At 51.6% G+C, this 15,913-nt stretch overlaps 1 protein-coding gene across 8 annotated transcripts in view; it reads left to right on the top strand.

Moving 5' to 3' along the window:
- The window catches only part of LOC142473266 (uncharacterized), a 111,926-nt gene that overhangs the window by 33,457 nt on the left and 62,556 nt on the right, over window positions 1–15,913 (top strand). For all 8 annotated transcript variants that reach the window (XR_012790018.1, XM_075580465.1, XM_075580462.1 and 5 more), the window contains one exon: window positions 1,512–1,570. Coding sequence is in view for 7 of the 8 variants with exons in the window: in XM_075580465.1 (XP_075436580.1) it covers window positions 1,512–1,570 (59 nt within the window). In the remaining variant the exon portion in view is untranslated. The remainder of the gene's footprint in view (window positions 1–1,511; window positions 1,571–15,913) is intronic.

Below are 15,913 nucleotides of genomic sequence, written 5' to 3'. Positions count from 1 at the left end.
CTTACTTCCTGTCAGGGGGCTAAGAGCAGTATTTGCCAGGAAGTAAGATGGCTGTGGTAGCTTCGGAGAAGATTATGTCACTTCCTGTCAGCAGTCACCTGGATATTCAGACAGATCGCTAATAAACCCTAGCCTGAACTCACTAGTGGGTAGCGTCTAAGCACATATCACCATACACAGTGGGTCAAGCGTACACAAACCCATGTGGGCTCACACTCTGCCACAACAATAAAGCCATTGAGCAAGGGTTTAATCTAGGGGGTACAGTATTCAAAAAATAACATACAGCCAACAACAGTAAATGAAAGGGGAGGGTGTTATAAATTACATAGTTTTGCTTTGTAACTAACCAGGAGTCAGTGTCACTGGGGGGAGCAGGAATCAGTCCCTGGGAGGGTGCAGGGCAGTGAGGTAACTGTGCAGCCACCATGTTACACACAGAGCTCCCAGCATGTAACATGGCTTCCCCCAGTGAATCTCACCTCACAGGCTCAGCTGGATCCTATTAGGAAATTGTCTCCATTCAAGCCTATGGGAGACTGCTGCACCAATCAGGGACTGGTTGCTAGGGGAGGTGCCAATCAGGGGACTCTGTATCATGCTGACCTCATTGCCCTGGTCTAGGACCAATCATTTGGGAGGGTGTGGAGCTTGAAGCGGGTCAATCGGAAGGCCCGGATACACTAACATAGAACTCTCTTCCTGGCATGAAAACCCATCCCCTGCGCAGGGAGAGGGAGGCGCTGGTGTCTGGGAATGAGGGTCTGGGGTCTAGGAGAGAGGGTCTGGGAGAGAGGTGCTGGGGTCTGGGAGAGAGGTGCTGGGGTCTGGGAGAGAGGTGCTGGTGTCTGGGAATGAGGGTCTGGGGTCTAGGAGAGAGGGTCTGGGAGAGGTGCTGGGGTCTAGGAGAGAGGGTCTGGGAGAGAGGTGCTGGGGTCTGGGAGAGAGGTGTTGGGGTCTGGGAATGAGGGTCTGGGGTCTAGGAGAGAGGGTCTGGGAGAGGTGCTGGGGTCTAAGAGAGAGGGTCTGGGAGAGAGGTGCTGGGGTCTGGGAGAGAGGTGCTGGGGTCTGGGAGAGAGGTGCTGGGGTCTGGGAGAGAGGTGCTGGGGTCTGGGAGAGAGGCGCTGGGGTCTGGGAGAGGGCGCTGGTGTCTGGGAATGAGGGTCTGGGGTCTAGGAGAGAGGGTCTGGGAGAGAGGTGCTGGGGTCTGGGGTCTAGGAGGGAGGGTCTGGGAGAGAGGTGCTGGGGTCTGGGAGAGTGGTTCTGGGGTCTGGGAAGGTCTGGGAGAGAGGTGCTGGGGTCTGGGAGAGTGGTGCTGGGGTCTGGGAGAGAGGTGCTGGGGTCTGGGAGAGAGGTTTTGGGGTCTGGGAGAGTGGTGCTGGGGTCTTGTGACAGTGACATAGAATAACATCACTTTAAGTATCCTGTGTGGTGACAGCAGCCTGGATCTTGACCCGTGGGTCTGTTTTTAATGTTGTACTGATTCCCTGATTCCCTTTGTCTCGCTTCAGTTCCAGAGCGTTCTTGGGAACATAGATGGATACCTGTCCACATCTGTTCCTGAGCAGAAGTAAGTATGAAAAAGGGTCTCTAATGCTGCATTATGGGACATCCATGACGTGTAAGGAGTCACATCTAGGTGATTGATGCTTTTGTTACCAAAATCTGACACCTACGATATAGGTTTATTAAATCATTTTTTAAATTAGTTTGTAAAGAGGATGACCTGAGACTCTGGGGGGGGAGGGGGGGATTTCTTCTGTCCGCTCCCTGACCTTATAACCTTCAAACTTCCCCCCCTCTTTCTCCTCCCGAACCTCCCAACCCACATCCACATTCACATTCTCACCTCACCAGCCCCCACCAAATTCCACTCACTGTACATCAAACAGGGTGAGATTTTCTTCAGCGCGTGACTGAGCTCCCGGCCACTTCCTCCTCCTCATATAACTCCCGCCAACTCCTCCCCTCCCAACTTATTTCCAGAGGGGAAGGGGTTTCATATACCCACCAAATAGAGGTGGAAAGGGGAGCTCTTGGGTCCAAATATCACCTCCATGCTGATGACATAAATCTGCTTTACAAACCAAAGATATTGGGTTTTTATCAACCTCACACTTCAGGGGTTCATGTTGGTTACAAATGTCCTGAAAAATACAATAAATGCCTTTTATGTTAAACCCTTGACCTAGTTTATAGGACTGATAGAATCTGGAGATAAGAACGTCTATTTTGTCTAAGATGGGAATAAAATATGACCTTCCTGACACTAGGAATAAACGTGACGGTTTAAAGGCCCCTTCAAAGACATTCGCTGGAAGGTTCTGCAAGGTTCAGGGGGCGTGGCTAAGGATTTCAACAAAAGAATACATATATTGAATGCAAGATCTCATTGGCCTGTCATCTATTTGTAAGAATAACAAATACAGATGTGTAACCGTTGCAATATTAAACAAATCAACTGATGCCAAACACTTGATATTTAGGAGGTGGCAAGGGACAGATATCCAATTGTCACTCAAACTTAAGAGCAAATCAGTCACAATTAGTATTGTTATATTCAGCAAACTCGCCTGAACCTGTTGATATGACTCGCGTGTGTCAAAGTGTTATGGCCACAACGTTATATTCAGTCAAATTTTAACATCACAAGAAAAAAAATTGATTTCAAGTCGTAAATATCATGAGGGCTGATTGATGAAAACAGGTGGGATTTGTGAGTGTTTCAATGCAGAAGGTCTGGGCAGAAAAGTTGGCATGTTTGAATAGAAAATTAGAATTCAACAGAGGTGTGTTTTGGGATCAGATACGTGAATTCTCATCTTTTCTACGCCACTGACCTCTCTGGGAAGGACTTATGACATATTGTAATGTATAGAGAGTTCTGCATTTATTATAACTGTAAGTTCTTGTAATCTTTTTTCTATAATCCAAGCACTGTAATATATATATATATATATATATATATGTAGTGGTTGACAAATCACAAAAAAATCTACTCGCCACCTAGTACCAAACGTGTGCTGCTTGGGCCAATATTTACTTGCCCGGGGGTTAAATCCACTCGCCCGGGGCGAGCAAATGTATAGGTTTGTCGAACACTGTATATATATATATATATATATATATATATATATATATATATATATTGTGACAAACGGCTTACTCTGGGGCTCCGTCGTTTGTCCGGGACTGTTTAGAACACGGTCTTTTAGGGTAGGTTAAATGATGAGGCGTCACGTACTGTTCCTTTAAACAGGCTGGGCCTGGTTTATTCAGTCCCAGGCACTGAGACTGCCACAGTGCATACAACAGAAAACAGATCAAAACAAAAGCTGCTCACCTGAGCGATAACTTAACTTAGATATCCCTGACTCAGGGTTGGAAGTGGCTTTTCCACTCCCAACAACAAAACAAGGTACTTTTGCAGTCTTATACAAATGAACAGAAAGATTGAACCTGTTTGGGGAAGAGGCTTCTCCCCTCTGTAGTTCAGCAGCCTTCCAGCCTCCTGGCTCTTGTGGAGAGACCAGAGCAAACAGGAAAACAGTCTTACATACCTGATTCCTAATTAGCATGACAGGTGACAGAAATCAGGCAGCAGACAAACTCTGGTCTGGATCTCTCATCCCTCAGTTCCAGCGCTTGCCAAACTGTGGGATGGAGTGTATGTATTATAAGGCTGCACTCCCAGGCCAAACAGGATAGAAACTGTTTAGTATCATGGGATCCCTATATACGGAATTTATTACCATCCCCTGGTTTCTGTCACATATCCTCCCCCCCAGCTCAGACCTCGAGGGATGAGCGACCATGTATATTAGGGAGTGCATCCTTGACAACCCGTCAGCATTGCCATGTTTGTGCCCTGACCTGTGTTCCACAGAAAATTTAAAGGGTTGTAGGCTTAGGAACCACCTGGTCACTCTAGCATTCTTTTCCCTGTTTTGACACATCCAGGTAAGGGGTGCATGATCTGTGACCAACAGGAATTTTCTCCCCAACAGGTAGTATTTGAGCGTCTCTACAGCCCACTTTATTGCGAGACACTCTTTCTCTACTATGGAGTAATTTTTCTCCTGGGGATTTAGTTTCCTACTTAAATAAAGGATGGGGTGCTCCTCACCTTGAGACTCCTGGGAGAGTACCGCCCCCAGCCCTACCTCAGATGCGTCGGTTTGGACTACAAACTCTTTGGAGAAGTCAGGTGTGACCAACACTGGTTGGGCACAGAGAGCTTCTTTCAGGCTTCTAAAGGCTTGTTCGGTTTCGGGGGACCACTTTACCATTAGCGGTCCTCTTGCTTTTGTGAGGTCAGTTAGTGGGGTTGCCTTAGTTGCAAAATTGGGAATAAACCTTCTATAGTACCCAATTAACCCCAAAAAGGTCCTTACTTGTTTTTTTGTAACTGGCCTTGGCCAATTTTGTATCGCCTCCACTTTGAGTGTTTGGGGTTTGAGTAAACCTCTGCCAATAGAATATCCCAGATACTTGGCCTCCTCCAGACCAATAGTGCATTTAGCGGGGTTAGCAGTTAGTCCAGCAGACCGGACTGCGTCAAGCACAGCTTGGACCTTTGGAAGGTGGGATTGCCAATCCTCACTATGGATTACCACATCATCCAGGTAGGCGGCAGCATACCGAGCATGTGGTTTTAAAATTTTATCCATCATTCTTTGGAATGTGGCGGGAGCTCCATGTAAGCCAAAAGGCAACACCTTATACTGAAAGAGGCCGTCTGGGGTTGAGAAGGCTGTCTTTTCTTTTGCCCTTTCTGTGAGGGGAACCTGCCAGTACCCTTTTGTTAGGTCTAGGGTTGTGAGATATCGGGCTTTGCCCAGTCTCTCTACAAGTTCATCTACCCTGGGCATAGGATAAGTATCAAATTTTGACACCGCGTTTAGTTTCCGGTAGTCATTACAAAACCTTGTTGTACCATCTGGCTTTGGGACTAAGACTATAGGGCTGTTCCACCCACTTTGGGATTCCTCAATTACACCTAGTTTTAGCATTTTTTTAACCTCTAAACTTATAGCCTTTCTTTTGGCCTCCGGGATTCGGTACGGTTTAAGGTTAACTCGGACCCCCGGTTCAGAGACTAGGTCATGTTCAATTACGCTAGTTCTACCTGGCTGTATAGAGAAGATTTCTTTGTTTCTTCTCACTAAATTCTGAACCTCTCGTTTCTGATGAACAGACAGGGTTTCAGCTATGCTAACCTCTGGGTCAGTTTCTTGATTCTCTGACGGACCTGGGGGTACTAGGGTTAACAAGACTTCTCTATCTTTCCAGGGCTTGAGTAGGTTTATATGGTAAATTTGCTCAGGTTTCCTCCTACCTGGCTGTCTTACCTTATAATTTACTTCTCCCACTCTTTCCAAGACCTCATATGGCCCATGCCATTTAGCAAGGAATTTACTCTCCACGGTGGGAACCAGAACTAGTACCCTATCACCTGGAAAAAAAATTCTGACCCTAGCACCCTTATTATACGTATTCCTCTGTGCTTCTTGAGCTTTCTCCATGTGTTCCCTCACTATGGGTAGGACTGCAGCAATGCGGTCCTGCATCTGGGCAACATGCTCTATTACACTTCTGTAAGGGGTAACCTCATGTTCCCAAGTCTCTTTGGCTATATCCAATAAGCCCCTTGGGTGTCGGCCATACAATAGTTCAAACGGGGAGAAGCCTGTGGATGATTGGGGAACTTCCCTAATGGCAAATAACAGGTACGGTAACAAACAATCCCAGTTTTTCCCATCTTTATCAACCGCCCGCCGTAACATGCTCTTTAAGGTTTTATTGAACCTTTCCACTAAACCATCTGTTTGTGGATGATAGACTGAGGTTCTGAGATGCTTGATTTTTAGGAGTTTACATAGCTCTTTTGTTACTTGGGACATAAACGGTGTTCCCTGGTCAGATAGAATCTCTTTAGGAATTCCGACCCGGGAAAACAGAACTACTAACTCTTTTGCTATGTTTTTAGCAGAGGTGCTACGTAGGGGAACTGCCTCCGGATATCGGGTGGCATAATCCAATATTACCAATATATGCTGATGTCCCCTAGCAGACTTTATTAAGGGTCCTACTAGATCCATAGCAATCCGGTCAAATGGTACCTCTATTATGGGAAGGGGTACCAATGGGCTGCGGTACGCCTTGAACGGGGCGGTGATCTGACATTCTGGGCATGAGGAACAATAATTCGTAATTTCTGCCAGAACCCCAGGCCAATAGAAGCTTCGGAGAACCTTTTCTTTTGTCTTTTCCACCCCTAGGTGTCCCCCCAATGGATGACTATGTGCGAGGTGTAATACTACGTTACGGAATGTCCGTGGTACCAACAATTGTTTAGTTGTAACTGATTTCCTTTTATCAACCCGATATACTAGGTCGTTCTCTACCTCGAAGTAGGGGTAATCAAGTGACCTATCTGGTTGGCCAGGAGTACTATTCTGGTCCCGTATATTTCCCCTTGCTACCGCTAATGTGGGGTCCTCCCACTGGGCCTTCTTAAAACTCCCAGGACTGACCTCTAGGTCAGCGAGGGTCTTATCTGGTTCTGGGGTGGTAAGTGTCTGATCAACATCTTGATTTGGGGTATTCCCTACCAAAGTAGTGATGGGGAAGGGAATTTTACAGCACTCCTCCTTTTCCCCCTTCTTATTTGGGCCCTCGTCAACCTCCATTTCTGAAAAAGGGAAAGGATTTGTTTCTTCTAATACTTCGTTATGGTCCGCTATTGAACTCTGGGCGCTATTCTGAGCGGGGGACCACATTTTTAGAAAATGGGGAAAGTCGGTCCCTATTAACACATCATGTGCCAGTTTGGGTACAATACCCACCTTGAAATCTAAAGAACCAAACTCTGTTTCAAAAAAAACATCAACAGTGGAATATTCATGATTATCCCCATGTATACAACAAATTGCCACTCTTTGTGAACTGTTTCCCTGTTTCTTCTTAATAGGCAAGAGGTATTCGGACACTAGTGTGACCATGCTCCCAGAGTCAAGAAGTGCCCGAACCCTCCTACCATTAACCTTTACAAATGCCCACAAATGGTTATTCAAGGGGTCCTCTGGGCTAGGGCCCATACATTGGGACAACAGCGCATAAGGTTCCACGCTGTTGCATTGCATGGGCTCATCATTTAGTGGGCAGATTTTTGCTGTGTGGCCCCTCTCATGACAATTTACACATTTAGGTACATAGTCTGTGTCCCACTTAGAGCCTTTTCCCGGCTCCCCATGTTGGCTATTGCCCTTAGTGTGTGAACCACTGTTGCTGGTGCTGCGTGAAGGTGGTCGCCGCTCTTCAGCGCCCCTTAACCCCGGTACCCTTTTACCGTCTCTGGAAGAGTCCTGGAACCTTGGGTAGTGGGGTTGCTCCACGACTGTGGGTTGCGGGTTCTCTTCTGCTGCATTGTACCTTTCTACGAGGGCCACAAGCTCATCCGCATTGTGGGGGTCACTCCGACTGACCCAACGGCGTAAGGCAGAGGGAAGTTTTCTCAAGAACTGGTCCATGACCAACCGTTCCACGATGTGGCTGACTGAGTTGATCTCGGGTTGTAGCCACTTCCGGGCGAGGTGGATGAGGTCATACATCTGGCTTCGGGTGGCTTTATCCATCGTGAAGGACCATGCGTGAAACCTTTGGGCGCGAACAGCCGTGGTTACGCCGAGGCGGGCGAGGATCTCGAACTTCAATTTTGCATAGACGTTAGCTTCGGCTGGCTCTAGATCAAAGTAAGCCTTCTGGGGTTCGCCGCTTAGGAAGGGTGCGATTAGACCAGCCCACTCAGCTTCTGGCCATCCCTCTCTCTGTGCCGTGCGTTCAAACGTGAGAAGATAGGCTTCCACATCATCCGAGGGTCCCATCTTCTGAAGGTAGTGGCTTGCCCTGGTCATTTTCGGGACTGGGGCTGCCTCTGCCAGTGGAAGGTTACTGATAGTCCCCCTTAGGATCTCGAGTTCCTGCTGTAAGCCCTGGGCGAACCGTTGTTGCTCCTCTCTCAGCAAGCGGTTTGTCTCTTGCTGGTTTATTAACAGCCGTTGCTGGTTTGCATTAGTCTCTTGCTGGGCTATTAACAGCTGTTGCTGGGTTTCATTCGCCTGTTGCAGGGCTGCATTAATCTTTTGCTGGGCTTCATTCACGTCTTTCTGGACAGCGACATTGCATACCAGCGCACTCACCACGTCTTCCATCTTGTTTGGAGAGAGAGAAAAAAAAACTTTTTTTTTTTTTTTTTTTAAAGTTCTTTAACCCGCAGACCTTTTAGTGTTCTGCCCGCATTCTCCACCATATGTGACAAACAGCTTACTCTGGGGCTCCGTCGTTTGTCCGGGACTGTTTAGAACACGGTCTTTTAGGGTAGGTTAAATGATGAGGCGTCACGTACTGTTCCTTTAAACAGGCTATGCCTGGTTTATTCAGTCCCAGGCACTGAGACTGCCACAGTGCATACAACAGAAACACATCAAAACAAAAGCTGCTCACCTGAGCGATAACTTAACTTAGATTTCCCTAACTCAGGGTTGGAAGTGGCTTTTCCACTCCCAACAACAAAACAAGGTACTTTTGCAGTCTTATACAAATGAACAGAAAGATTGAACCTGTTTGGGGAAGAGGCTTCTCCCCTCTGTAGTTCAGCAGCCTTCCAGCCTCCTGGCTCTTGTGGAGAGACCAGAGCAAACAGGAAAACAGTCTTACATACCTGATTCCTAATTAGCATGACAGGTGACAGAAATCAGGCAGCAGACAAACTCTGGTCTGGATCTCTCATCCCTCAGTTCCAGCGCTTGCCAAACTGTGGGATGGAGTGTATGTATTATAAGGCTGCACTCCCAGGCCAAACAGGATAGAAACTGTTTAGTATCCTGGGAGCCCTATATACGGAATTTATTACCATCCCCTGGTTTCTGTCACAATATACATAAGCAATACGATACCGTTTGAGCGAATATCAGAGGCAGCACTCCACAAAGTATTCAAAAAAGTTTTGTATTTAGTGAGACATAGTAACCAACGTTTCGGTCCTCCACACGGGACCTTTCTCAAGGTGATGAACAAACAGAGTGCAGTAAAACACATATATATACCCTATGCAACCAAGACAAACAGGTGCAACACATGATTTAATACATCAATCACTTACAAGCTGTATACAGAAAACTCCCATTGAAACCAGGCTGTCAGATGTTAACAAGAACACTGCAGCATTCCTGCCACGTAGGGTGCGCTCACTGCGCATGTGTATGTCAAAAGTCAATGTCTATGAGTATTGAAAAACAATGTTGTGGCCATTTTCAGGACCAATTTTCTCCCTGCGTTAGCGCACGGCTCGCGCATGCACAGTCACATTTTTGGTTACATGCGCCCTCCACTGGCTCGGCAACACGCGACGGAAGTCGATGTACTCATAGACATTGACTTTTGACATACACATGCGCAGTGAGCGCACACTACGTGGCAGGAGTGTAAAGGAGGTGCTGCCCTGTGCTCCCTTAAATGACACCCAATGCCGTAGCAAAGTCTCTGTCTTTGGTTAATGACTGAAGAAGTTGCCGGTCCTTTCTGCAGCGGGGGGCTTCTCCCCAGGACGTGTGTATGTGTCAGGGCGCTTTGGTTAATGGCAGGAGAAGTTGCCGGTCCTTTCTGCAGCGGGGGGCTTCTCCCCAGGACGTGTGTATGTGTCAGGGCGCTTTGGTTAATGGCAGGAGAAGTTGCCGGTCCTTTCTGCAGCGGGGGGCTTCTCCCCAGGACGTGTGTATATGTCAGGGCGCTTTGGTTAATGGCAGGAGAAGTTGCCGGTCCTTTCTGCAGCGGGGGGCTTCTCCCCAGGACGTGTGTATGTGTCAGGGCGCTTTGGTTAATGGCAGGAGAAGTTGCCGGTCCTTTCTGCAGCGGGGGGCTTCTCCCCAGGACGTGTGTATGTGTCAGGGCGCTTTGGTTAATGACAGGAGAAGTTGCCGGTCCTTTCTGCAGCGGGGGGCTTCTCCCCAGGACGTGTGTATGTGTCAGGGCGCTATGGTTAATGACAGGAGAAGTTGCCGGTCCTCTCTGCAGCGGGGGGCTTCTCCCCAGGACGTGTGTATGTGTCAGGGCGCTTTGGTTAATGACAGGAGAAGTTGCCGGTCCTTTCTGCAGCGGGGGGCTTCTCCCCAGAACGTGTGTATGTGTCAGGGCGCTTTGGTTAATGACAGAAGAAGTTGCCGGTCCTCTCTGCAGCGGGGGGCTTCTCCCCAGGACGTGTGTATGTGTCAGGGCGCTTTGGTTAATGGCAGGAGAAGTTGCCGGTCCTTTCTGCAGCGGGGGGCTTCTCCCCAGGACGTGTGTATGTGTCAGGGCGCTTTGGTTAATGGCAGGAGAAGTTGCCGGTCCTTTCTGCAGCGGGGGGCTTCTCCCCAGGACGTGTGTATGTGTCAGGGCGCTTTGGTTAATGGCAGGAGAAGTTGCCGGTCCTTTCTGCAGCGGGGGGCTTCTCCCCAGGACGTGTGTATGTGTCAGGGCGCTTTGGTTAATGACAGGAGAAGTTGCCGGTCCTTTCTGCAGCGGGGGGCTTCTCCCCAGGACGTGTGTATGTGTCAGGGCGCTTTGGTTAATGACAGGAGAAGTTGCCGGTCCTCTCTGCAGCGGGGGGGCTTCTCCCCAGGACGTGTGTATGTGTCAGGGCGCTTTGGTTAATGACAGGAGAAGTTGCCGGTCCTCTCTGCAGCGGGGGGCTTCTCCCCAGGACGTGTGTATGTGTCAGGGCGCTTTGGTTAATGACAGGAGAAGTTGCCGGTCCTCTCTGCAGCGGGGGGGCTTCTCCCCAGGACGTGTGTATGTGTCAGGGCGCTTTGGTTAATGGCAGGAGAAGTTGCCGGTCCTTTCTGCAGCGGGGGGCTTCTCCCCAGGACGTGTGTATGTGTCAGGGCGCTTTGGTTAATGACAGGAGAAGTTGCCGGTCCTTTCTGCAGCGGGGGGCTTCTCCCCAGGACGTGTGTATGTGTCAGGGCGCTTTGGTTAATGACAGGAGAAGTTGCCGGTCCTTTCTGCAGCGGGGGGCTTCTCCCCAGGACGTGTGTATGTGTCAGGGCGCTTTGGTTAATGACAGGAGAAGTTGCCGGTCCTCTCTGCAGCGGGGGGCTTCTCCCCAGGACGTGTGTATGTGTCAGGGCGCTTTGGTTAATGGCAGGAGAAGTTGCCGGTCCTTTCTGCAGCGGGGGGCTTCTCCCCAGGACGTGTGTATGTGTCAGGGCGCTTTGGTTAATGACAGGAGAAGTTGCCGGTCCTTTCTGCAGCGGGGGGCTTCTCCCCAGGACGTGTGTATGTGTCAGGGCGCTTTGGTTAATGACAGGAGAAGTTGCCGGTCCTTTCTGCAGCGGGGGGCTTCTCCCCAGGACGTGTGTATGTGTCAGGGCGCTTTGGTTAATGACAGGAGAAGTTGCCGGTCCTTTCTGCAGCGGGGGGCTTCTCCCCAGGACGTGTGTAGGTGTCAGGGCGCTTTGGTTAATGACAGGAGAAGTTGCCGGTCCTCTCTGCAGCGGGGGGCTTCTCCCCTGGACGTGTGTATGTGTCAGGGCGCTTTGGTTAATGACAGGAGAAGTTGCCGGTCCTTTCTGCAGCGGGGGGCTTCTCCCCAGGACGTGTGTATGTGTCAGGGCGCTATGGTTAATGACAGGAGAAGTTGCCGGTCCTTTCTGCAGCGGGGGGCTTCTCCCCAGGACGTGTGTATGTGTCAGGGCGCTTTGGTTAATGACAGGAGAAGTTGCCGGTCCTCTCTGCAGCGGGGGGCTTCTCCCCAGGACGTGTGTATGTGTCAGGGCGCTTTGGTTAATGACAGGAGAAGTTGCCGGTCCTTTCTGCAGCGGGGGGCTTCTCCCCAGGACGTGTGTATGTGTCAGGGCGCTTTGGTTAATGACAGGAGAAGTTGCCGGTCCTTTCTGCAGCGGGGGGCTTCTCCCCAGGACGTGTGTATGTGTCAGGGCGCTTTGGTTAATGGCAGGAGAAGTTGCCGGTCCTTTCTGCAGCGGGGGGCTTCTCCCCAGGACGTGTGTATGTGTCAGGGCGCTTTGGTTAATGACAGGAGAAGTTGCCGGTCCTTTCTGCAGCGGGGGGCTTCTCCCCAGGACGTGTGTAGGTGTCAGGGCGCTTTGGTTAATGACAGGAGAAGTTGCCGGTCCTTTCTGCAGCGGGGGGCTTCTCCCCAGGACGTGTGTATTTGTCAGGGCGCTTTGGTTAATGGCAGGAGAAGTTGCCGGTCCTTTCTGCAGCGGGGGGCTTCTCCCCAGGACGTGTGTATGTGTCAGGGCGCTTTGGTTAATGACAGGAGAAGTTGCCGGTCCTTTCTGCAGCGGGGGGCTTCTCCCCAGGACGTGTGTATGTGTCAGGGCGCTTTGGTTAATGGCAGGAGAAGTTGCCGGTCCTTTCTGCAGCGGGGGGCTTCTCCCCAGGACGTGTGTATGTGTCAGGGCGCTTTGGTTAATGGCAGGAGAAGTTGCCGGTCCTTTCTGCAGCGGGGGGCTTCTCCCCAGGACGTGTGTATGTGTCAGGGCGCTTTGGTTAATGACAGAAGAAGTTGCCGGTCCTTTCTGCAGCGGGGGGCTTCTCCCCAGGACGTGTGTATGTGTCAGGGCGCTTTGGTTAATGGCAGGAGAAGTTGCCGGTCCTCTCTGCAGCGGGGGGCTTCTCCCCAGGACGTGTGTATGTGTCAGGGCGCTTTGGTTAATGACAGGAGAAGTTGCCGGTCCTTTCTGCAGCGGGGGGCTTCTCCCCAGGACGTGTATGTGTCAGGGCGCTTTGGTTAATGGCAGGAGAAGTTGCCGGTCCTTTCTGCAGCGGGGGGCTTCTCCCCAGGACGTGTGTATGTGTCAGGGCGCTATGGTTAATGACAGGAGAAGTTGCTGGTCCTTTCTGCAGCGGGGGGCTTCTCCCCAGGACGTGTGTATGTGTCAGGGCGCTTTGGTTAATGACAGGAGAAGTTGCCGGTCCTTTCTGCAGCGGGGGGCTTCTCCCCAGGACGTGTGTATGTGTCAGGGCGCTTTGGTTAATGACAGGAGAAGTTGCCGGTCCTCTCTGCAGCGGGGGGCTTCTCCCCAGGACGTGTGTATGTGTCAGAGCGCTATGGTTAATGACAGGAGAAGTTGCCGGTCCTTTCTGCAGCGGGGGGCTTCTCCCCAGGACGTGTGTATGTGTCAGGGCGCTTTGGTTAATGACAGGAGAAGTTGCCGGTCCTTTCTGCAGCGGGGGGCTTCTCCCCAGGACGTGTGTATGTGTCAGGGCGCTTGGTTAATGACAGGAGAAGTTGCCGGTCCTTTCTGCAGCGGGGGGCTTCTCCCCAGGACGTGTGTAGGTGTCAGGGCGCTTTGGTTAATGGCAGGAGAAGTTGCCGGTCCTTTCTGCAGCGGGGGGCTTCTCCCCAGGACGTGTGTATGTGTCAGGGCGCTTTGGTTAATGACAGGAGAAGTTGCCGGTCCTTTCTGCAGCGGGGGGCTTCTCCCCAGGACGTGTGTATGTGTCAGGGCGCTTTGGTTAATGGCAGGAGAAGTTGCCGGTCCTTTCTGCAGCGGGGGGCTTCTCCCCAGGACGTGTGTATGTGTCAGGGCGCTTTGGTTAATGGCAGGAGAAGTTGCCGGTCCTTTCTGCAGCGGGGGGCTTCTCCCCAGGACGTGTGTATGTGTCAGGGCGCTTTGGTTAATGGCAGGAGAAGTTGCCGGTCCTTTCTGCAGTGGGGGGCTTCTCCCCAGGACGTGTGTATGTGTCAGGGCGCTATGGTTAATGACAGGAGAAGTTGCCGGTCCTTTCTGCAGCGGGGGGCTTCTCCCCAGGACGTGTGTATGTGTCAGGGCGCTTTGGTTAATGACAGGAGAAGTTGCCGGTCCTTTCTGCAGCGGGGGGCTTCTCCCCAGGACGTGTGTATGTGTCAGGGCGCTTTGGTTAATGACAGGAGAAGTTGCCGGTCCTTTCTGCAGCGGGGGGCTTCTCCCCAGGACGTGTGTATGTGTCAGGGTGCTTTGGTTAATGACAGGAGAAGTTGCCGGTCCTCTCTGCAGCGGGGGGCTTCTCCCCAGGACGTGTGTATGTGTCAGGGCGCTTTGGTTAATGGCAGGAGAAGTTGCCGGTCCTTTCTGCAGCGGGGGGCTTCTCCCCAGGACGTGTGTAGGTGTCAGGGCGCTTTGGTTAATGACAGGAGAAGTTGCCGGTCCTTTCTGCAGCGGGGGGCTCCCCCAGGACGTGTGTATGTGTCAGGGCGCTTTGGTTAATGACAGGAGAAGTTGCCGGTCCTTTCTGCAGCGGGGGGCTTCTCCCCAGGACGTGTGTAGGTGTCAGGGCGCTTTGGTTAATGACAGGAGAAGTTGCCGGTCCTTTCTGCAGCGGGGGGCTTCTCCCCAGGACGTGTGTATGTGTCAGGGCGCTTTGGTTAATGACAGAAGAAGTTGCCGGTCCTTTCTGCAGTTGGGGGCTTCTCCCCAGGACGTGTATGTGTCAGGGCGCTTTGGTTAATGACAGGAGAAGTTGCCGGTCCTTTCTGCAGCGGGGGGCTTCTCCCCAGGACGTGTGTATGTGTCAGGGCGCTTTGGTTAATGACAGGAGAAGTTGCCGGTCCTTTCTGCAGCGGGGGGCTTCTCCCCAGGACGTGTGTATGTGTCAGGGCGCTTTGGTTAATGGCAGGAGAAGTTGCCGGTCCTTTCTGCAGCGGGGGGCTTCTCCCCAGGACGTGTGTATGTGTCAGGGCGCTTTGATTAATGGCAGGAGAAGTTGCCGGTCCTTTCTGCAGCGGGGGGCTTCTCCCCAGGACGTGTGTATGTGTCAGGGCGCTTTGGTTAATGACAGGAGAAGTTGCCGGTCCTTTCTGCAGCGGGGGGCTTCTCCCCAGGACGTGTGTATGTGTCAGGGCGCTTTGGTTAATGACAGGAGAAGTTGCCGGTCCTTTCTGCAGCGGGGGGCTTCTCCCCAGGACGTGTGTAGGTGTCAGGGCGCTTTGGTTAATGACAGGAGAAGTTGCCGGTCCTTTCTGCAGCGGGGGGCTTCTCCCCAGGACGTGTGTATGTGTCAGGGCGCTTTGGTTAATGACAGGAGAAGTTGCCGGTCCTTTCTGCAGCGGGGGGCTTCTCCCCAGGACGTGTGTATGTGTCAGGGCGCTTTGGTTAATGACAGGAGAAGTTGCCGGTCCTCTCTGCAGCGGGGGGCTTCTCCCCAGGACGTGTGTAGGTGTCAGGGCGCTTTGGTTAATGACAGGAGAAGTTGCCGGTCCTTTCTGCAGCGGGGGGCTTCTCCCCAGGACGTGTGTATGTGTCAGGGCGCTTTGGTTAATGACAGGAGAAGTTGCCGGTCCTTTCTGCAGCGGGGGGCTTCTCCCCAGGACGTGTGTATGTGTCAGGGCGCTTTGGTTAATGACAGGAGAAGTTGCCGGTCCTTTCTGCAGCGGGGGGCTTCTCCCCAGGACGTGTGTATGTGTCAGGGCGCTTTGGTTAATGACAGGAGAAGTTGCCGGTCCTTTCTGCAGTTGGGGGCTTCTCCCCAGGACGTGTATGTGTCAGGGCGCTTTGGTTAATGACAGGAGAAGTTGCCGGTCCTTTCTGCAGCGGGGGGCTTCTCCCCAGGACGTGTGTATGTGTCAGGGCGCTTTGATTAATGGCAGGAGAAGTTGCCGGTCCTTTCTGCAGCGGGGGGCTTCTCCCCAGGACGTGTGTATGTGTCAGGGCGCTTTGGTTAATGACAGGAGAAGTTGCCGGTCCTCTCTGCAGCGGGGGGCTTCTCCCCAGGACGTGTGTATGTGTCAGGGCGCTTTGGTTAATGACAGGAGAAGTTGCCGGTCCTTTCTGCAGCGGGGGGCTTCTCCCCAGGACGTGTGTATGTGTCAGGGCGCTTTGGTTAATGACAGGAGAAGTTGCCGGTCCTCTCTGCAGCGGGGGGCTTCTCC

This window comes from Ascaphus truei (assembly GCF_040206685.1).
Source record: "Ascaphus truei isolate aAscTru1 chromosome 2 unlocalized genomic scaffold, aAscTru1.hap1 SUPER_2_unloc_2, whole genome shotgun sequence".
In the NCBI taxonomy this organism is placed as follows: domain Eukaryota; kingdom Metazoa; phylum Chordata; class Amphibia; order Anura; family Ascaphidae; genus Ascaphus; species Ascaphus truei.
This window is presented reverse-complemented; position numbering and strand designations above follow the sequence as displayed.